The following is a 23,100-nucleotide window of genomic DNA, read 5'->3' as shown; positions in this document are numbered from 1 at the left end:
GTTATCAGTAGCCCCTCCCTCCAGGTCCGGGGGGACACCCTGAACCTGGTCTTCCAGCCCAGGGTCTGTACCCTCAGACTGGATCACTGCCTGGCAAACCAGGACTTCCTGGGAGGCACACCTACCCCCCACCAGGTCAGAGTTTAACCTCTGCACCTGACCATTCAACTCAGAGTCACCACCCTGAAGTTGAACAATTGCCTGGCACGCCAGGACTTCCTGGAGGGCACACTGACCCTCCACCAGGTCAGAGTTTAACCTCTGCACCTGACCATTCAACTCAGAGTCACCACCCTGAAGTTGAACAATTGCCTGGCACGCCAGGACTTCCTGGAGGGCACACTGACCCTCCACCAGGTCAGAGTTTAACCTCTGAACTGGGCCATTCAACTCAGAGTCACCACCCTGAAGTTGAACAATTGCCTGGCACAGCAGGGCTTCTTGGGAGGCACACCTACCTCCCACCAGGTCAGAGTTTAACCTCTGAACCTGGGTATCCAACCCAGAGTCACCACCCTGAGGTTGAACAATTGCCTGGCACGCCAGGACTTTCTGGGGGGCACACCTACCCCCCACCAGGTCAGAGTTTAACCTCTGAACCCGGTTATCCAACCCAGAGTCAGCACTCTGAGGTTGAACAATTGCCTGGCACGCCAGGACTTTCTGGGGGGCACACCTACCCCCCACCAGGTCAGAGTTTAACCTCTGAACCCGGTTATCCAACCCAGAGTCAGCACTCTGAGGTTGGACCACTGCCTGGTACACCAGGACTTTCTGGGGGGCACGCCTACCCCCCAACAGGTCAGAGCTTATCCCCTGAAACTGGTTAGCCAACCCAGAGTCACCCGCCTGAGGTTGAACCATTGCCTGGCAGGCCAGGACTTCCAGGGAGGCACACCTACCTCCCACCAGGTCAGAGTTTAACCTCTGAGCCTGGTTCCCCAACCCAGGGTCACCACCCTGAGGTTGGGCAATTGCCTGGCACGCCAGGACTTTCTGGGGGGCACACCTACCCCCCACCAGGTCAGAGTTTAACCTCTGAACCTGGTCATCCAACCCAGAGTCACCACCCTGAGGTTGAATCTTTGCCTGGCAGGCCAGGACTTCCTGGGGGGCACTCTCACCCCCCACAAGGGACACACCGTCCCCAAGGGCCACACAAGAGTCTGGTTGGCGCAGGTCTCCCGACCTCTGCCCATCCGGCAGAGTCTGGGTTTCCCCCAAACCAGAAACTGTTTCACCTGGGTCATTCCTGGGGGGCTCTGCTCTCAGAGCTATCCCCTGACTCTCAAGGTCCTCCACTGGGGTCTGCAACCCCCTCTCAACCCTATGTCTGGAGTTCTGCACCCCCTCACTAGGAGGGGTACTGCCAGACACCAGAACTGTTGGGATGCTGGCTACAGTCACCCCCCCAAGTTCTTCTGACACTGCGGGGCTCCCCTCAAAAGGTGGCCCTACGGTACAGGCTAGGCTTCCTTCCTGGTGTTCCCTCATGGAACCCTCTAGGACCTGGGACCTACCTGGGACACTACAATCCTTTCCCACCACACTCGGTGGGGAACCACCTAGACCACTCCCTTCAGGAGCACCCCCAAATGCCTCTTCAGACTCTCTGGTACTCACCCAGAAGTCTGCCTCCATTGTAAGTTCCCTGGGGTCAGAGAACTCACACTCCACCTGGTCTTGGCGTAGCTCTGGAAAATAAGGACCAGACATATGCTCTCCAGCAATTACATCACTCTGCCCTTCACATGTATTAACCACAGTACCCTTCACCCAACCACCCAGTAACTCAACCTTGGAAAAGCACTCTACTTCACCCTCCTGAGACTCGTGAGACAGTATCTGTCTGTCCCTGACACTCAACCCAAACTCTTCTGGGATGTCTCTACACTCTATATCCAGGACGTCCACCAGGGGGGAACCCTTTTCTCTGTCACTCTCTGCTAGAGTCAGTAAAGTGTCCCTCCCCCCAGTAGGAATATGACTCCCTGTGCCAGTTCCCCAATCCTTCTCAGGGACCCTGTGCATACCGGGAAGTACCTCATACCCTTGAACCGCCTGGGGTGTGTCAACTCCCTTCTTCAAGTTGGGCACCACATCTCTGGGCTTGTGCCCTTCTTCAGCAGTACTAGATGCAAGATTTTTGCTGCCACCATCTGAACTGGACTCAGCCCTTCCGGCCTCCAGTTTCAGCTCTTTACAGCTCAGCTCTTGAGCTGCAATCTTTTCTTCTTCCAGGGCTAAGAGTCTTTTTGCCTCAACCTCTGCAAGATACTCCTCTAATTGTTGCTCCTGTCGCCTTTGACATCGGAGCCATTCATCTATTTCTGGGTCACTGTCCAACTCCTCATGTGAGAAGTCTTCCTCCTCCTGTGCGTAGTCCTCCTCCTCATCTGAGGGGTACTTAGTCATTTGGTTTCTTGCTGCCTCTCTCTCTGCCCATCTTTCCTCCCCCCAGACTATGTAGTGATGGAGCATCTCCGCCTTAGTAGATCTCCTTGCTACAGGAAGGCCCCATTTTCTGCAAAGCTTCCTTAGGTCAGCCTTAGTGAGGTGGTCAGTACGAACAAAGAATGAGTAGGTACACAATCCCATTTTGATAAGATCTTATCAGCAAAAAACAAAATCCAAAGTCCAAAATATCAATAGTATATCCAGGAGGACATCAGAGAACCAAGAGCCAAAAAAGATGAAAAATCAAGTTGACCTTCAACTGTGGGTAGGTAGTGAAATACTTAGTTACTGTATGTCACTGCACAAACACAAGTCCTATCCTCACCGCTGATCACCAATGTTAGAAATGGGGTTTTTGGTTGGCAGTCAGGTTGCCCTCTGTCCAAGCAAGAACCCTCACTCTAGTCAGGGTAAGTCACACACAATCCAAAATCAGCCTGTGCTCACCCTCCGGTAGCTTGGCACGAGCAGTCAGGCTTAACTTAGAAGGCAATGTGTAAAGCATTTGTGCAATAAATCATACAACACCATAGCATAACACCACAAAAATACACCACACAGTGTTTAGAAAAATATATAATATTTATCTGGGTATCTTCAGGTCAAAACGATCAAAGTTGCAATACGAATTTGTAAAGATATCACTGAAAAGTGATATAAAGTGTCTTAAGTCTTTAGAAAGTAAACAGAGTCTCTTTCAAACACAAAGTACCTGGTTTCTGGTGGGAAATCTCCTCAGAGGGCCACAAAGGAAGAGATGCGTGGAAAAAGGGTGTGTGCGTCGATTTCTCCCCAGCACACACGGACTTGCGTCGTTATTTTCCACGCGGGGAAGTCGGGCGTCGTTTTCCGGCGCGCGGACAGTCTCTTTCTGTGGGTCGCGGGGATTACCAGATGTCCCGGGTCTGTGCGTGGATTTTCCTGCTTGTTTTCCGGCTGCGCGTCGTTCTGCGGGGCTGCGCGTCAAAGTTTCGATCTCACGGCAGGCGTCGCGTCGATTTCTCCTGCGGAGTCGGGCGGCGTTGTCCTTGCGAGGCCGTGCGTCAAAGTTTTGATCACACGGCAGGCGTCGCGTCGATTTCTCCTGCGGAGTCGGGCGGCGTTGTCCTTGCGAGGCCGTGCGTCAAAGTTTCGGTCGTCCCGAAGGAGTCGCGTTGATCAGCGTCGGTGTGCAGTGTTTTTCTTGCCGCGGAACAAGCTGTGCGTCGAAAAGTTCGGCGCACGGAGCGTCCAAGAGGAAGAGTGAAGTCTTTTTGGTCCTGAGACTTCAGGGAACAGGAGGCTAGCTCTATCCAAGCCCTTGGAGAGCACTTTTACAGCCAGGCAAGAGTTCAGCAAGGCAGCAGGCCAACAGCAAGACAGCAGTCCTTTGTAGAAAAGTAGACAGGTGAGTCCTTTGAGCAGCCAGGCAGTCCTTCTTGGCAGGATGTAGTTTCTGGTTCAGGTTTCTTCTCCAGCAAGTGTCTAGTGAGGTAGGGCAGAGGCCCTGTTTTATACTAAGTTGTGCCTTTGAAGTGGGGGTGACTTCAAAGAGTCTCTAAGAAATGCACCAAGTTCCCTTTCAGCTCAATCCTGTCTGCCAGAGTCCCAGTAGGGGGTGTGGCAGTCCTTTGTGTGAGGGCAGGCCCTCCACCCTCCCAGCCCAGGAAGACCCATTCAAAATGCAGATGTATGCAAGTGAGGCTGAGTACCCTGTGTTTGGGGTGTGTCTGAGTGAATGCACAAGGAGCTGTCAACTAAACCTAGCCAGACGTGGATTGAAGGGCACAACAAGATTTTAGTGCAAAGAAATGCTCACTTTCTAAAAGTGGCATTTCTAGAATAGTAATATTAAATCCGACTTCACCAGTCAGCAGGATTTTGTATTACCATTCTGGCCATACTAAATATGACCTTCCTGCTCCTTTCAGATCAGCAGCTGCCACTTCAACAGTGTATGAGGGCAGCCCCAATGTTAGCCTATGAAAGGAGCAGGCCTCACAGTAGTGTAAAAACGAATTTAGGAGTTTCACACTACCAGGACATATAACTACACAGGTACATGTCATGCCTTTTACCTACACAGCACCCTGCTCTAGGGGTTACCTAGGGCACACATTAGGGATGACTTATATGTAGTAAAAGGGGAGTTCTAGGCTTGGCAAGTACTTTTAAATGCCAAGTCGAAGTGGCAGTGAAACTGCACACACAGGCCTTGCAATGGCAGGCCTGAGACAGGGTTAAGGGGCTACTGAGGTGGGTGGCACAACCAGTGCTGCCGGCCCACTAGTAGCATTTAATCTACCTGCCCTACACACATGTAGTGCACTCTACCAGGGACTTACAAGTAAATTAAATAGTCAATCATGGATAAACCAATCAGTAGTACAATTTACCCAGAGAGCATATGCACTTTAGCACTGGTTAGCAGTGGTAAAGTGCCCAGAGGTCAAAAGCCAACAACAACAGGTCAGAAAAAATAGGAGGAAGGAGGCAAAAAGTTTGGGGATGTCCCTGTCAAAAAGCCAGGTCCAACACAAGGAGATTACTTTGACACTGGTTTGCTGAAGCAGTTCACTGTTCCAGGGACAGGCATGATTCAGTGTTTTTGAAGTCACTCCTGTGGGTGGTGTAAGTCTACACTACAGCTCACGTGTGATATCTTCCTTTTTTACCAGTCCACGTTCTGAACCATATTACAGGGACCTGGCTAAAAAGTGAGACCTTCTTATGGAGTTTTCCAGCTAATATTGTGTTTAAGGGGAAGGTCACATGCACTGAGAAGAGTTAAGTATCCACCTAGGGCTCACAGTCAAAATATGCCAATAAAGACTGGCCCACATAAGCAGAAAAATCTGGAGAGACCACATGCAAACTCACATTTTCATAAAATTATTAATTGAGGCTATGTTAAAGGTAGTTCTAAACACAAGGCAGTTAGCTCTATTATAGTTTGTCTACAGCAGTCTGTCATGGTGCGGTCTGTGAATCGAAGTAACAGAAAAGCTAGGTCAGTTACTTTCGATACTGCGAAATGCACTTACGTTTCAGACAGACAGTAAACGAGTTTAGATCCATGTTTAACTGTGGAGTCATTTCTTATTTGCATAACTATAGGCCTGAGCCACAACATTTTTGACCACCTAATTACCACCTTGGTCAGATGATTATGCCATCTCTTGGTGTACATGCCTTGTACACATTCACAGGTTCAGTAACTTCAGACGTTTGTGCCCACAGATGGTACTTGCTACCAGGGAAAATCTGCAAGTATTGTCAATTTTCGAAAGTAATATATTTTGCGGAATTGATGAGGCTTGGGTGTACTCAGTGGAGTAGGTACTTTTTCACAAGCCTTCTATGGGATTTTCACACCCAATTGTGGTACCTACACTTATCCACACAAAATACGAAATTAACTGTGCAAGTTGGGATAAAAACACCATATATGCCCATAATGAAGTCAACGGAGTAGCAGATCAGTCTTTACCTACAAAACATTTTCATATTAGATGTCAAAAGGGTACACTTGTCAAAGGAAATCAGCAGCTTTACTTCTATGATAACCTACAATTTGCATACATTTACATGTGTACTCTTGAGGTTGATGTATAAATTAATGTTTTTTTACAAATAGTAGGCATATACGTATGATGAATAGTTTTACTTTTTAAAAGTCTGTGTGAATTGGCCTCCTAAACTAATTATTTGACTGCTACTACTCAGTGGTGTGTATTATTTGAATTCTTAAGATACCTTTTAAGTGTAATGTTCTCTAACTTAATATTTTCATATTTCTTCTTTGTTGTAGCGATCGGGCCTTCATTTTCGACACACAGATAACACAGTACAGTGGTTAAGGGCCATGGAATCCATTGGACTGCCAAAAGTAAGCAACTAAAAGAATATGTTAACTTTTTCTTTGAATGGTAGATACTATCCTTGATCTCTGTTGAAGTAACATGCCATTTGGTGTAATTCTGTTGGAAATCTCTTTATCAAGCCATGAATAAGGCCTGCAGTTATGCCTGGATCAGACCTCCTTGCCCAGATAGCTGCATACTGATCTACAGGTTTTGTGCAAAAGACTACAATTGTGTTCTTGCTCCTTTGTGTTTCCAGCAGTTGTGTAGTGAGCCAAACGTTCTCCACCTAGGCCTTTACTTGCATTTACAATTTGTACACATATAATTTTAAGGCGTCCTTTTATTGCTGCAGCTCAGTAAATTGTTGTGCATTCAGTTCTTTGCCTCTGTTATGTGCTGAATAAACACTCCATTCGGCATACTGAACCACAGTTTCGTTTTTAACAATGCACATCCACTATTATTTGACACACTACACTGGTCATTAGGAGATTTACTTGACATAATAAGTGTCGCTAATCTCAAGAACTTACTTTAACCAAAGTAGTGTGAACCTATCCTTTTCCTGCTCTCTTGATAGTGCTCAGAGTTGATCAGTAGTGACAGGAGGTTTAGGAAACCCCAGGACTTAGACCACACTAGGCTTTAAATCCTTTTCAACAAAAAAATGTAAAGCAAGCCTTTTTACTGTGCATCTCTGCTTTATTGTAATGAACGTGGATGACAGCGTTTTGCAATGCTAGTTGGGTTTTATTGTTTTATATATTTAGTTTGTTTCTTTTGTATGCTATGTGTTCTGTTTTTTCATATTGGGACTGATTCACAAAGCTCTGGGGTGAGAAGTTGGAAGTGTTACTCCTTTGCACAAATATGTTCTATCCAGTACGTCAGGCTGTCTGTCAAAAACTAATGATTTCTGGAGTTTTCAAATGTGCACAATTTAGCCAGACAGAATGTCTACCACGTATCAAACTCTGTGTAAGTTTGTTTTTTATACAGATTTTCCATTTCTCTATTCCTCTTAAGTATGTTCTCTCCCTTTTCACAAGAACAGTTTAGTGTGTGTATTTAATATAGTAATCTACATGCATGAGGCATGTGAAAATCTTCCACAAATTTGAGTGATCACTTGTTTCAGTTGGACCCCCTAACCCTAAATTTGTGTGTGATTACATTTTGGCAGACTTTCCACATTTACACCTTATGAACCAAAATGCCACCAATTTTTGTGACTCAGGATACGAAGTTTAAGTTTGCAATGTTATGTTATATTGATTTGTATAGCGCACTAATCACCTGAGAGGTTATCCAGGCGCTTGTACATGTGTGTAGTTTTGTGGTCCCCAAGGTGTTTATACCAAGAGCCAAGACGTCAGCTTCTTGCAGAACTTGTGCTTGGGCTGGATCCTAAAAATACCCTGGAAAATCAACCTGCATCAGCGCCTACTTTGACCCCCAGTGCACTTCAATATTAAAGAAAGGGTTGCACTCGGTCGCTCCCCCTCTTTTGTAGTAACAGTAATAACATGAGTGCCCATTTTAAATTCACAGACTGTGAGGTGGGGTTTACTCTCTATGGCATGAGGTGTGATCTCTTGTAGTGCTAGTACATCTTTGAGTGTGCCTCTGCACCATAATACAGATGTGGGCACATGGGTAAAGAGATCTATTAAGTGTGCATAGTTAGTGCGCCCCTGAGGGGTGCCGTGTCGGAATATTCCAGGGACCTTCCACAGATGGGTGCAGAGACATGGATAGGCAGGCAAGACTGCTTGTAATGGAAGACAGTGGTGGGTTGTGCTGCCTCTCCGTCCTCCAGGGCTATACAGAGAGAGTCAGCACATTTTTAGTGTGTGATTGGGCACAAGGACCTGGTACTCACCATAACAAACTGGTACTATGTGTCTAATCTGCAATCATGCGCTCCTTATCTCATTCATAGTAGAGATCATTTTGTTGATGGCTTTTGGGCTCACGAAAGGTAATGAGTGAGGAGTTGTTGATTGGAGGCTGCTGCTATTTCAAATGTTCAGTGCAGTTAATGCATTTTCCTGACATCTTTGTGGTATGGTAGAACAGACGCTAGAATTCATTTGGCTCTATTGGCTACTTATTAGTATGAATTGTTTATCAAAGGACATTAGAACGCTAATTTGCATGTGCCCAGTGCTTTGAGCCTTTTTTCAGGGCTTCTAGAAAGTGAAGGCTGTTATGTTTAAATGAGTAAAATTATGAAGGATTTTCTTCACTCTCTACTAACAGACCGAATCAAAGCTCACTACACGTGTGTGCGTGATTTTTGGAAAAACGAGGATGGCTTTATATGCACCTCAGCAGCCACCGTAGACAAATGTTCCACCCCCTCACTCGAAAGATCAAGAGACTGCCATGAGCTCCATTCAATAGAGCTATTGACACATCACCCCCTGGATCTTGGTAACAGCACATTTTGATAAAGCTCGATTGGGGCACACATCATATGCATAGCTTTGATAGTTGTTCCTTCCTGTTTGATTTGTATCACTTGCTTTATATTTGAGCCTCGGTGGACTTTTCTTTATAAGAGCTGTCAACAGCAGATTGTATCTCTATTATATGGTGTTTATACCCAAAGTGTGACTAAAGCGATGGGGAGGACAGCTGCAGCCCTTTCCTAAAATGCTGTGAGGTGCTGGTGGTGGCTGCGGCTGTGTAACAATATAGGCCTTCTTATCTTCACACATGCTTGGAGACTGCCTATGAGCCCTACTGTATAAATGTATCGAGCAAATGGGTTCCACCCATTTTAACGCCCTGGATTTTTTGCCTTTGGTCTGCTTTGTTTTAGACTTTTACTGTGAGTTACAGAGTAAGAGACTCTGGTCTGGTTACACATAAACACACACATTTGCACACGTGAGGGCTTTATAAGTGAGACTGCTGTCTAGCTCAGCCTAGTACCTGTGCACAGGTAGCCTGTTGCAGAAGGGATTGGTGCTGCCCTGGTGTAGTCCTTATACTGTTAGTGGGCATTTGTAGAGTAAGTCTGTGCTCATAGCTGAAAAGAGTGGGTACTTTACTGAATTATACATCATGGGCAAAATTTGGGGGCAGATAAAACAAATAGTATGCCCTCTGTCTTTCCCCATACCTCCAGGCATAGGCCTTTGCAGAACTTTTTGCAAGAGGGGAGGGCATCATTTTAATGTACTAGCGCAGGCAGCGTAACACTATGGCGGCCGAAGTGTTACACTGCACTGTGATCCAGCACACCTGGCTGTACCTAAATCCAGGGGATGGGGCCCTTGCCCACCCCCTGCGGACACCTATGCCTCCGGGGAGAGCCAGGGCCAGTGCAATTCGGTAAAGCAGGGAGGTGCTTGCATGGGGCTCCTCCCCAGAGAAGATAATTGTTTCTGGGGAATGATGCAAAGCAAAATGTCCCAGGGTCCCCATCTCCCTCAAATGGCAGGAGGAGAATTGAGTGCTGCTGCACTCCCACAGCAGCATGGTGTGCCGCTCCTGCCCTTGTCTGAGGGAGCAGGGAGCATACCACCAACACTACCCCACCTGCTCAGACGTGGGTGGAAAATGAGGAGATGCTGCCCATATGGCACATGGCCTCACAGAACCTAGGTGCTCCACGGAGGAGCAATGGCACTCAGTCCCTCTTTGTGATGCAAGGCCGCAAATTTTAAAAATAACACCAGTTGATGGGTCTTAAAGCTGCGCTTGCAGCATTTTTTTAAGCGAGAGGAAAGACTTTCACAAATTGAATAGAATTTATAATGCTTTATTAACTATGACAAATTTGACAGTGGAATGTAATATGGTTTAATAAAGGCCATGAAAAGGCTTTACTGACGAGCACAAAAAACAGTCAGTCATAATATATTTTGTTGAAGATCACTGAAATGTTTTATGTACTTTTTTGACATTCTCAAGGCTAACAGTGAGTCATGACAGACCTTAATGAATGTCATTATCTGATGAATGGTACCGTCTTACAGGACTATTCATAGCAATCTTAATGGTGTATTTGTTCTTTTTATTAATATTGTAAAACAAGGACAAAGCCACTGGGGTAGCCTATAGAGGTATTGTAATGATAGTTTTCAGGGCTCGCTAGGGGGTGTAAACTGTTAGGAGGGTTCACCATAGGTATTTCCACCTGCCTGTGTGGATTGTGTGTGTAATGAAATACATCTTTTCATAGTAGAAGACACTGACTAGACAAATTTGTATTGGGTTTGTTTGCTGCGTAGCAGCAAATTTGAGTAGTAGCTCACATCACCTCCCCTAAGTAGACCTTGGACTACTCTGCTTGGTACCATGAGAAAGTCAAGTGCTACAACAAGGCATTTGGACCTCAGTGGACAGAAGGGATCTCAGTGGACAGAAGGTTGCAGATGTACTTGTGAAAGACCAACTAATAATCCACTTTCTTTCAATGTTTGACTGAGATCCTTGCTTCTCTGTTATGTCTGTGGCTTATATGTTGTGGTTTAAATAAGATGATATTGATCAGGATAGTGGATATTCAGTTAGGAACATCCTTTGTATGATTGCACCAGTTAGGGGTTTCCTGCAGGCTGCCTTCATCCATGGGTGAAGTGATAGCTTGCCTGTCCCTTTGTTCTTGAGCAACTCTCCCAGTATTGCAGGTGTGTGATGCATGGTTAGAACCGCCATCCCTCTTCTTTGGTGCAGGGTGGCGCTCCCCTAATGCAGTGGTGATGGAACCATTTTTGAAGTGGTGGTGCTGGGCATCGACATCACCTTTCTAAAGCCATAGGTGTTGTGGGTCGCTAATAAGCTAAAAAGTAGCTGGAGGCTGCTCCGTGAGAGCGATTGTGCAATTTGGAGTGTATTTCCCCAATACACTGCTAATGCGGATGTATCATGGAACAATGCATGCGTATATTACGCATGCCTTTACAACGCGGTCGATACAACAACCGCATGTTTATCACTCATGCCTTTATTATGCAGGCCTTTACAACCAATTTAATTGTAGAAGCATGTTTGGTGAAGGACGTGCATGGTAAATTCTCCCAGCTCTGCTCTCTACAGCTGACACCATACTCCACCTGCCCAAGCCCTTAAAATTGCTCCTTCCACCCCCTGCCATGACGCAAACCCCCTCGCCCCACCCCGCCCTAAACCCTCAAACTTACCCTGTCCTAAAAACTACTCCACCCTGTCCTAAAAACTAACTACCCCACACCCCCACCCTAAACCCACCATGCCCTGTCTTAAAAACTACCTGATCACCCCACCCTAAACCCTAAAAGCTACCCTGCCCTAAAACCTACCCTGCCCTTTCCGAGAACTCATGCTACCTCTCCACCCTAAACCATAAAACCTACCCTGTCCTAAAACCTATCCTGCCCTGTCCTAAAAACTACCCTGACCCCCCACCTCACCCTCAACCGTAAAACGTCCTCTGCCCTGTCCTAAAAACTACCCCAACCCCCGCCCCAAAACCTGAAAGCTACCCTGTCCTGAAACCTACCCGACCCCCGCCCTAAAACCTACCCTGTCCTAAAAACTACCCCGACCTAAACCCTAAAACCTACCCTATCCTAAAAACTACCCCACCCTGTTCTAAAAACTACCCAACCCTCAAACACTAAAATCTACTCTGTCCCAAAACCCACCCTCCCTGTCCTAAAAAAAATACCAAACCCACCACGCCCTAAACCCTGCCATGTCCTAAAAACTACCTTGACCGCCGCCCTAAACCCTACCCTGCCCAGTCCTAAAAACTACCCTGACCCCACCCGAAACCCTAAAACCTACCCTGTCCTAAAAAACACCCCACCCTCACACCCCCACCCTGAACCCTAAAACCTACTCTGCCCTGTCCTAAAAACTACCCCAATCCCCGCCTCACCCGTAACCCTACAAGTTACTCTCCTCTGTCCTAAAACATACCCCAACACCCCCACCCTAAACCCTCAAACCTACCCTGTCCTAAAACCTGCCTCGTCCTAAAAATTCCCATACTCCCCACCCCAACATAAAACCTACATTGCCTGTCTTAAAAACTACTGCGATCCCCCGCCTTCACCATTAACCCTACAAGCTACCCTGCTCTGTCCTAAAATGTACCCCACCCTGTCCTAAAAACTATCCCAAGCCCCCGCCCTAAAACCTACCTTGTTATAAAACCTGCTCTGTCCTAAAAACTACTCCAACCCCAGCCTAAAACCTGCCCTGCCCTGTCCTAAAAACTGCCTCTACCCTAAACCCTAAAGCTACCCTTCCCAGTCCTAAAAACTACCCCAAACACCCACCCGCTCTAAACCCTAAAACCTACAGTGTCCTAAAAACCACACCGACCTCCCCACCCTGAACCCTAAAACCTTCCCCACCCTGTCCTAAAAACTACCCCATCGCATTCCCCTCCCACCCAGCCCCACTTACCTCTCTCTCCTCTGGTCGCTGCTCCTTCCTGTTCTGCTCTCTCTTCCGTTACCCCGCGTATGCGTCGTAAAGGCATGCATGCTAAACACGTGGTCAATGCATAGTGTTGCATTGACCGCGTTGTTTGTGATGTTTCCCTGCTGAAGCATGGGTGGGAGGGTATTGTGATTTGTGTGGAGTGCATTCTACAGTGAAATTACCACTTTGTGCAACTAAGTGACTAATGACTGCCAGCTTTGATTGGGGACATGTATGATGTTGCTCACTTTTCAAAATCACAAAGGTATGTTGTAATGACAGACCTGACAACATTGGTAGTGTGCGTGAGCATTCCATCTCTAAGTAAACATGTGCTATCCTGACTTCCACCATCAATCATTGGTCCATGCAAATATGTGAAATGAGAAATTTTCAGCCCAACATTCTATTGCTGTTCTGCCTGTAAGGATTAGGGGAGTTTGTCATAAAACGTCCTCAATATCCTTAAACTAAGAGAAATGTTGTTGTCTCTCAAAGGAGAGGCACTCACTCTTCCTCTTTTTGTTATTCTGTTATGATGGTGTAATAATTATCAATCATGCTTTTTGATCTCTCTCCAGTCCACAATTAAAATCCCCCAGAACATGAAAACAAAATACATAGTGACCTCAATGAAACACTCTTTACTAATACTTTTCCCAACAGTGCCAACGCAAGAGAAATATTTTGCATGATTTGTATAAATTTATGAATTGCCTCGGTCTGTAATATTGAGCCACGTGAGACTTAAAGAACATCTTAAGCACAGTGATGAAGGAAAAGCCTTCAGGAGTTTAGTATTTTTTTTAATAATTAACCAAAAGAAGGGTCTATTTTCCCAAATTCTGTCACTGCAGGTACTGTGTGCCCAGGAGAAACAATGTGCCGTTGGTTTGCTCAGAAATGAAATAAAACCCCACAGTACCGTACGGCAGAACTGTATTTCTTGAAATAGAAGGGAAGACAAAGTGTACAAAACACTATGCTGGAGGCAAGTGTCAAATAAGAAGTTATGTGGCCCATTCCATGTACACTAACTACGGTTGCCAAATTGCTCCATGCCTGCTGGATAGTTTCTATTGCTTCTTTGGAGGCAAACATGGATTACTAGTCCCAGGCTGTATTGATATGTTAAAGGTAAACCCAGGGTTGAATCTATGGTGCAATGCTTGGCATACATGAAATGATCTAACAGCTCTATCCCTAACCCTACACAACACAGGCAAAGTCTTGCAGCATCCTCACCTGACTGACAACTGTATCCTAGTTGGGGTTGATACCTGCACATGGGAGGAAAAGGGTGAAGCAGACTCCTGCAGTTGGAAAATCAGCTTAGCCTAGAATGCCACTTTTCAGCTCCCCTAGCCACCTTCCATGCAAGTTCACTGTGGGAAATATGAATTTTATGTCAAGACCGGAGGACCCTATTATGCATTCTTAACTTGCTTTATTCAAATAGAAGCAGTCAAGAAACTACAAATCCCAATGGGCTTAGCAACAAGCTAGCCAATGGTGAGAAAAACGTATAAACAGTAAGCACCAATAGGATACCAGCTAGTGCTATAGAGTACACCCTTGACTGCAAGCAGCCCTCTTTTCTTGCTGCTTGCAGTCAAGATAAGTACCCTTTCATATTTCTGTCACAATTTTACTTATCGTACATATACTTGCATTGTTTGTTTTATATTGCTATATAACGTTCTGTTTCATTCTCTAATATATTCTGCACTTAGTGCGTTTTTTCCCTTTTACCAAGCCTTTCACTCCTCGAACCTCACCCCTCCCCTTCCTCACTCAGCAGTCCTCGCACGCACGTTTTAATGGCATAAACCGTCACGCTCGCTTACTGCATCAGGCCAGTCTTTTGCTTTCGCTTACCGTACGCGCCAGACGCACTCTTCATTAGCCGGCTTCCTTGTTCCTCCGACAGCTACTTTTCTGCCGGTCTACGCCCGCAAAATGTCTTCGTGACACGCCCATTCCTCTTCAAAGGGCGGAACCAACCTGCCTACAGCCTACTTTGGATGCTCTGCTTTCTCAGAACACGCCTTAGGGGAGTGACTAACTTACTTTTTTCCCTCCCACATTTCCCTTTGCTGTGTTAACCATTTATCTGCTGTTTTTTTCTTAAACCTCTCTACCAAATTCATATAGTTTCAATGGAGATTGACAGTTCTCCTCTAACACCTGTTAATAATGATGATGGGGAAGCTTTTATCCAGGATTTGACTGATTTTATTCAGTCTTCAGTACAACAAGCTTTACAAGCTTCCATGAAAAAAATGTCTAAAAACATTGAAAATTCCATCAGACATATTATGGCCAATACTTTAATGGCCCATTCTGTGGGGGAAAGCAGAAAACATAAACTGTCTCCTATATCAAAAAAGAAATCTTCCAATGGCACACAATTGATGGTGAGTTTTCCTCACCACAGATTGAGGATTTACTTCCTCCAAGGCCTCCTCGAAAGGAGGGGAACACTTCCACTAATAAAAAGACTGGAGTTTTACGTTCTAAATGTAAACTCAAAACAAAAAATATTGATAATGTGCCCAAAAAGATATTAATATCTAAGATATTGGACTCTGACTATGACTTAGATGAATTAATCCATTCTGACACCTCGGACACCCCTTCCTCCCCTCCTCCCTCAAAGAAAATAAAATTATCCAGTACTGATCCTCATTCTATTCTGGATTCTGATGGTATACCCATGTTTGATCCTATGCTCATCCACCATCCCAATTCTACAGAATGGCTTCCTGCTTCCCATGTGGGAGACTACATTTCTTCACGTCTCCGTCTTTCCCTTGACAAACAAGCCCGTGCAAAGCTAAAGTCTGAATGCCACAGACCTTCTTTACCTTTACACATCACTACAACTCCTTCTATTGATCAACCTTTGATCACTTTCTTTTCAAAATTTGACAGAGATCCCCACAAACGGTTAGATAAAGCTTGGACAACTTGCCAAGACAAGTTATTGGATGTGGTTGGGCCTCTCGCCCGTATATTCAACTTGGCAGAATCGGCCAGACTTGACAATTCCGAGGTAAACCCTACAGACCTTTCCCTTTGGGTTCAAAGGGCTTTCTTTCTCCTGGGCAATGCAAGTCCGCTATCATTCATGAAAGAAAGAAAGGCTTACTCTTGAAATTAGACCACAAGCTCGCAAATCTGGCTACCCTTGATCCCACAATACCAACAGAAGGGCAACTTTTTGGTGATTCTTTCATCAAGGATCTTAGCCGCTACGTTTCCACCTTTTCGTCCATTGACAAGGCTCAACAAAATTTAAAGAAAGTGTTTAACCAACGGGCTTTTGCACGGGCCGGTGGAGGCAGGAGCCGCTTTACCGGCCGTCCCTACCGTAATGAGGGATCACGAGGCTCCTACAATTCTTCCTTCAATCCTTCCTACAACACCCAGGATTACAAACCCCAGTTCTACCCTCAGAGATCCCGAGGTTTCCGCGGCTGTGGACAACGATACGTCAGGACCAATAATCCCCAAGGTAAGCTAATATTTTGGCCTTCCCATAGGAGGGCGCCTCCGTTTCTTCCTTCCAAAATGGCGTTCAATCACAACAGACCCTTGGGTACTGAATACTGTTCAGGGTTATTCAATAGAATTCTACTCTCCTCCTTTTCAAGATGCTCTTCCTTCTCCCCCAAGATTCTCGGTGGAAGTGTCCAATCTAATTTCTACAGAAATTCAAGTTCTTTTACACAAAAAAGCTATCCAACTCACTCTACCCGATCCCACAGGGTTCATGATCTCTCTCTTCCTCGTCCAAAGGAAAAACAAGAAGTTAAGACCTGTAATCAACCTCAAATCCTTCAATCAATTTGTCATATATCGTCATTTCAAAATGGAAACTATAATCCATCTCAGAGCTATCTTGCTCCAACACGATTGTCTCCTGAGATTAGATTTACAAGATGCCTATCTAGCCATTCCTATTCATCCTTCTCACAGGAAATTCCTTCAATTTCAGTGGCAATCCAAAACCTATCAATTTTCTTCCCTTCCTTTCGGTCTTTCCTCAGCCCCTTGGTGTTTTATGAAAACCATGAAACCAATTGTCACTTATCTCAGGTCTCAAGGTATCAGATTGATAATCTATCTGGACGACATCCTACTCATGAATCAAAATGTTCAAACTCTTCATTCTCATCTCCAACTCACCTGCTCTCTTCTTTCGGACCTACGTTTCCTCATAAACTCAGAAAAATCCCTAATGATTCCCTCACAACGAATAGAGTTCTTGGGTTTCCTAATAGATTCTTCCTCTGCTACCCTCCATCTTCCTCCTTCAAAAGTAATTTCCATCCAAAAAGAAATTCACCACATTCTCCTCAGAGACCAAATCTCTCTCAAACTACTAGCAAAGATAATAGGTCTTCTCTCCTCCTCTATCCAAGCCACATTTCCAGGTCCTCTTCATTACCAAGCTCTTCAACGTCTAAAAATACTCCATCTCTGCAAAGCCTTAGCCTTCTCTGATCTAATAAAATTAGACACAGACTCTTGCTTAGAAATCCAATGGTGGATACACCATTTAGACGCCTGGAATGGCAGGACCATCTTCCCCTCAGCGCCCGATCTTGTATTAGAATCAGATGCAAGCCTAACAGGTTGGGGCGCCCGTTGTGGTCAAATATCGACTGGAGGTACATGGTCTCCAAAACGGTCCAAATTGCACATACATTGTTTAGAGATGCTTGCAGGCTCCTTTGCAATCAAAAGCCTTGCAAAACACAAAGTGCAATGCTCCATTCTTCTCCGTATGGACAACGTTTCCGCAGTTCGTTACATAAATCATCTCGGAGGCACCAGGTCAAAACCTCTGGCTCAGCTAGCGAAAAGCCTTTGGGAATTCTGTCTATCCTACAATTTTTTTCTTCAAGCGGAGTACCTACCAGGTTCCCTCTTCAAGCGGAGTACCTACCAGGTTCCCACTTCAAGCGGAGTACCTACCAGGTTCCCAAAATTCTATAGCAGACTGGCACTCCCGTCATCTCAAAGACTCCAGCGATTGGAAACTCCATCCCTCCATTTTCCATCTTCTCTCCAACAAATGGGGTCCGTTTCACACAGACCTTTTTGCTTCTCGTCTCAATTACCACGTTTCTTCAGCTGGCGCCCAGATCTTTTGGCTGTAGCAACGGACGCATTACTACAAGATTGGTATCAGACACTCAACTACACCTCCCCCCCCCTCATCCTAATCAACAGGGCGTTAGCCCAGGTCAGATGCCAAAAACAACCCTGATTATAGCAGTCTCACGTTTGGTTTCCTCCTCTCCTAGAGCTCGCAACAGATTTTCCGGTTCTCCTCCTTTCTTCCCCTTCTCTTCTCCTCGATCCAGCAGGCTTCCCTCACAACCTAATTCTATCCAATTCCCAAACACTCTCAGCTTGGAAGGTCTCAGGCCTCCCCAACAAACCCCTCTTATTTCGACAGAAGCTTCAGAATTCATTAACAACGCCTGGGCTCCGGGAACAAGAAAAGCCTACAAATCAGCTTGGTCTCTAAAGACAAGCTGGTGTGTGGGAAAATGTATCAATCGATTTTCAGCAAATATAAACCTAATCATTAATTTCTTGGCCTCAGAAGCCAGTTCTGGTAAGTCTTACGGGACGGTCAATCTCTATAGATCAGCTGTTTGCATGCACCATCACTATATCAACGGCAAACCCATTGGCGAGCACCCTTTAGTCTGCCGTCTCCTGAAGGGAGTTAAACTTTCCAAACCCCCTACTTCCAAATATACTCATTTGTGGGATGTATCCATAGTGCTCAACTTTTTTCTTTCATGGCCTGACAACGCAGACCTTTCCTTAAAAATGCTTTCAGCAAAGGTAACTATGCTTTTATGTCTTATTTCTATTAAACGTGTGTCTGATGTTAAATCTTTAGATGTTTACTCTCACCAGTTCACTGGCTACAGGAGTGCTATTTCATATCCACAAACGTACAAAGACAAATCTGCACACAGTGTTTTACCCTTTCTTTCCTACTCAGCCTAAACTTTGTGTAGGCCTGTGTTTAAAAGAATATGAAAAGCGTACGCTTAACCTCAGAATGTCCTCCAATCACCAACTACTCATTTCTTTCCGCAAGCCCCATAAACCAGTTTCCTGTCCTACTCTTGCTCGTTGGGTCAAATGAGTAATATCACTAGCGGGGATTGACACTTCCATTTTTGGAACCCATTCCTCCAGGGGTGCCATGGCATCTACATCCTTCTAAATAGGCACTTCCCTTGAGGACATTCTGAAGTCGGCTGACTGGTCCAATGACAATGTTTTCAGAACGTTTTATTGTAAACCTATTCAAACAGCAGCTTCATTAGTAGTTGATATGCTTTAAACTAGCATAACAGGAGCCTCCAGTCTTGACATATAATGTAGATTTTCCTAGTAATTTATGAAGGAAAGTCTTAATTTTATTAAAGACAGGGAGGTGAGTTTTTTATAAACTGACTAGAAATTAACTGTTTCTAATACCTGTTTGCAACAATTATCTAATAGGTTTCTGTTGTGTTTAATTTTGCACTAGAAGCTTTATTTTTATTCTTCATATTTGCAGACATTTTTTTCAATGTATTTTTATTAAACAGTTGCTCAGTAGACAGCAGATAAATGGATGGATAACTTGTACAGTATATATCAGAAGAAGAGCAGACAAAATCACAAGAATCAAGAAGCAATAATTAATATGTACTGTAAGTTCCCAAAGTGCCCTCGTGTGGATACCCACCCCAGAAGGAGTAAAACCATTGAAACAGGACCTATACTGCTTCCCCTGTAGTTAGTAGCCGTTGTATATGCCACTCATCCCAGATCTTCTCTCATTTCTTTAGGCAGCCCCTAATTTGATACACAACCTGTTCTGCCAGGCGGCACCAATCCACGTCCGTCTCCCAGTCTTCAACACAGGGAGTTACAGCTGCTCTCCAGGCCCTTTCTATATTACGCTTAGCCACCCTGCCGGCCACCACCAGCCAAATCCTCTTCCATCGGAGCCAGACCTCTTTCCCAGTGATATTAAGGAGATGCCACCTACCCACCAGTGGAACAATTGAAACAGTCAAACCAGTGACCTGAGCTGTTATTCTTGCCATTTCCACCAAGTAACGCTGGACCACTGGGCAATCCCATAGTATGTGAAAGAAGGTTCCTTCTCGACCGCAGCCCATAAGGCACAAGGCCGCCCCACACCATTCCAGTTTGTGTAGAAGTGTTCTAGAGTAGGAGAACCTGCGGAACCTGGCCCATATCACCACTTTTCTACGGCTTTGAATCACCTCAGCCCAATCATCATCATCATTATCCTCAAACAGCCTGATATCTCTTTTCTATGATTATCTCAGAGCCTTTAGATGGTCATGGGAGTTATCTATTCGTTTTTTTATAGATGAGAGAGATGGCTTTGTCTGCCATAGGGTCCAGCAACAAGTGGTCTTCCAATGGTGCCGTCTCAGGCAGTTTCTCCCCCTCTGAGATATGTCATCGGAGAGCATGTGTCAGTTGTAAGTACCAGAAATGTCCGATCTCTGCTAGTTCATACTCCTGCTGCAGTTCCTCAAATATCAACATGGCCGGACCCCTTAAGATTTTTCTCAAGAGCTCCATGCCTAATAGTGCCTCTGAGGTGGCCCACCTCACTCAGTAGGTCACTGCCCAACAAGGGGTACCTGTCTGTCAGCTTATCTCCAGACCCCAGGTACCTTGTGGATTCCTGATAAACCCTCACTACTGTCTGTGTGTGCATTGGTAGGGCTTGGTTCAGCCTCCTCCAGTAGATGACCTGTGGGTAGCACCTGTCTCCCAAAGCATCTGTCTACTCGGAGGGCTGGGTCTGATCGATCAGCAAATACCCATTGTGCAGCTCAGTTTTATTTGAGTATATTTGGGACCGCCAGTCCCCTATTGTATACTTCTTTCTGAAGTTTACAGAGTGCTATCCACGAACTGCTCCCATCCCACAGTAACTGTCATATCTCATGGTCGATTTTCTTCAAAAAGTCAGATGGGACTTTATAGGGAGTGTTCTGTAGGATGTACAGTAGTCGGGGAGGGTCATTATTTTAAAAAGGGCCGCTCTGCCTATCAGCAACAAAGTAGCATCCTCTTATAGTTGCGGGAATAGGTTGGATTTTGGAAACTTCCAGGTCCTTGTTATGTGTATGTCAAGATATTTAAATCCGTCATGCGTAACCGGAGCCATGCAGCCTGACGGAAGTCTAGCTGTTCCTCCCTCCAGGTGGAATATGAGGGACTTGTCACAGTTCATCTGGTATCCCAATAATTCCCCCAAAATTTGAAAGATGTGTAGTATTCTGGTTACTGTGTGGAAGGGCTGGGTATCAAAAGCAAAATGTTGTCAGTGTAGAGGGAGATCTTCCCAACTGCCATTCATGTCCACTTCTCGAATAAGAGTGTCCTGTCTTATCCGGCCCACTAGGGGCTCAAGCGCTAACACAGAAATCATGAACAATGAGCATCCCTGTATTGTGCCCTTTTGTAGGACGAAGGCCCGAGATAGTGCACAGTGGGCTCTTATAGAGTAGTCTGACCCAACCACAGAATCTAGGGCCAAAGTCCAATTTCTCTACAGCTGCGAAAAGGTATCTCCATTCGTGGCTGTTGAATGCAATTTTTTAATCTTAATGATAGAAGAAAGGCTTGTCTGTTGACCGGTGCAGCCGTTGCTTGAAGCACCCCGTATAAAAGTGGCAAATTTAGTAGGGTCCCCCTACGCGGGATAAAGCCCGACTGGTCAGAATGGACCACTGTGGTAATGACCAACACCTTAGCCTCTATGTTTAATAGTGAAATGGGCCTATACGAATTTCACTCCTCCAATTGTTTATCTCTTTAGGGGATGACCACAATTGTGGCGGTCCTCCGATTTATTCTCGGAGATCCCTCGCTCATAAACATGTCCAGTATATGGTTTGCCACTTAGTAGTTGATGCATTTTAACAGTTCTATCATTAGGCCCTTGGGTCCCACCGCTTTCTCTGATTTCAAATCGTGGATGGCCCTGGCTATCTCCTTGGTCATTGAGTCTTGTTTCAGAGAGGCCCTATCCTCCTCTGATAGTGTTGGGATTGGCATATCCCTGAGAAGATCAGTGTAGTCCTTCTCAGACCAGGAAGTCGTGGTGGCGTACACACCCTTGTTGTATTTATCAAATGTTTCTGCAGCACTGGTCCTCTGGAGCATTCTTATAGCGTCACGGACCTTCAGAACCCTGTTGTGTCTTGTATCACTCTTATCTAAACTGGCAGCAACTTATTGCCCGTATCCCCAATATTACATAATTAACGCTGACTTGCTAATGCATGGGTGCATGACCTATCCTCCACTTGGTCTCAAAGCTTACGCAATTTAAGCCTGAGTTGATGATGTAGTTGGAGGCTGCCCTCTCCCTGTTCCAGGGCCTGTGTTTCCCACGTGTCAATCACTCGCTCAAGAGCCTCCGTGTTAATTTCCAGGTCTTTTTTCTTGGCTGCAATCAGGGCCTAAGCATGGCCATGAATAACTGCTTTGAAGCCCTCCAAAAGTACACTTGTTTTCTTGGAAGGATTGGTCAGCACGTTCCCTTAATTTATCTCTGAGGGATGTACCTTTTAAATGCCAGGGGTCTATTCTAGGAGACAGTACAGTAACTCTAGTTGTACTTTGAAGTGTCACCTCTACTGGGGAATGGTCAGATATACTGCGGGGTTTATGATCCGCATCTCTAAATTTCCCCGCGTGAAGGTGTTGTGTGAAAATGTAATCAAGTCAGGAGTAGCTCCCATAGGCTGCTGAAAAATAAGTGAATTGCCTTGTCTGAGGGTTGTGGGCACGCCACCAGTTTACCAAACCCAGTGCGTCTATGAAAGCGCCTAAGAAAGCCAACCCGCGCCCTGCAGATGAGCGGATCTCCCTGTCCATCTTGGGGTCTATCACTGCCTTCATGTCTCCCTCTAATATAAGTACCCCTGGTGGCATCTCTAGTAATGTGGCACCGAGTGCAGGGAGAGTCTCCACAGGGAGTTTCAGCGACATGTAGGCAGAACAGATGTTAGGGGTGTGACCCTCCTAGTTCTTTGTCTGTACCACAAATCTGCCAAGTGGACCATTCCAGGTTCTGCAGGAATACAGTATAGTGATTTTTTAACAAGGATGCCCACCTCTCTAGAGTCTGTTGTGAAACCCTCGTGGGCCAGGATTCTTTATCGAAACCGGTTGAGTGCCTTGTAGTGGTTGCCTTTTAGATGGGTCTCCTGTATGAGGACTAGATCTGAGGCATATCTCCGAAGGTACTGGAGCATTATTGTATGGTGGGTTTTACTGCCCAGACCATTAA

General features: G+C 45.5%; 1 protein-coding gene across 4 annotated transcripts in view; it reads left to right on the top strand.

The window, feature by feature from the left end:
- IQGAP2 (IQ motif containing GTPase activating protein 2) overlaps positions 1-23,100 on the top strand; it is a 902,890-nt gene that overhangs the window by 487,728 nt on the left and 392,062 nt on the right. For all 4 annotated transcript variants that reach the window (XM_069223623.1, XM_069223606.1, XM_069223596.1 and 1 more), the window contains exon 4: positions 6,248-6,325. In XM_069223623.1, coding sequence (XP_069079724.1) covers positions 6,248-6,325 — 78 coding nt within the window. The remainder of the gene's footprint in view (positions 1-6,247; positions 6,326-23,100) is intronic.

Source organism: Pleurodeles waltl, chromosome 1_1, assembly GCF_031143425.1.
Source record: "Pleurodeles waltl isolate 20211129_DDA chromosome 1_1, aPleWal1.hap1.20221129, whole genome shotgun sequence".
Taxonomy (NCBI): domain Eukaryota; kingdom Metazoa; phylum Chordata; class Amphibia; order Caudata; family Salamandridae; genus Pleurodeles; species Pleurodeles waltl.
This window is presented reverse-complemented; position numbering and strand designations above follow the sequence as displayed.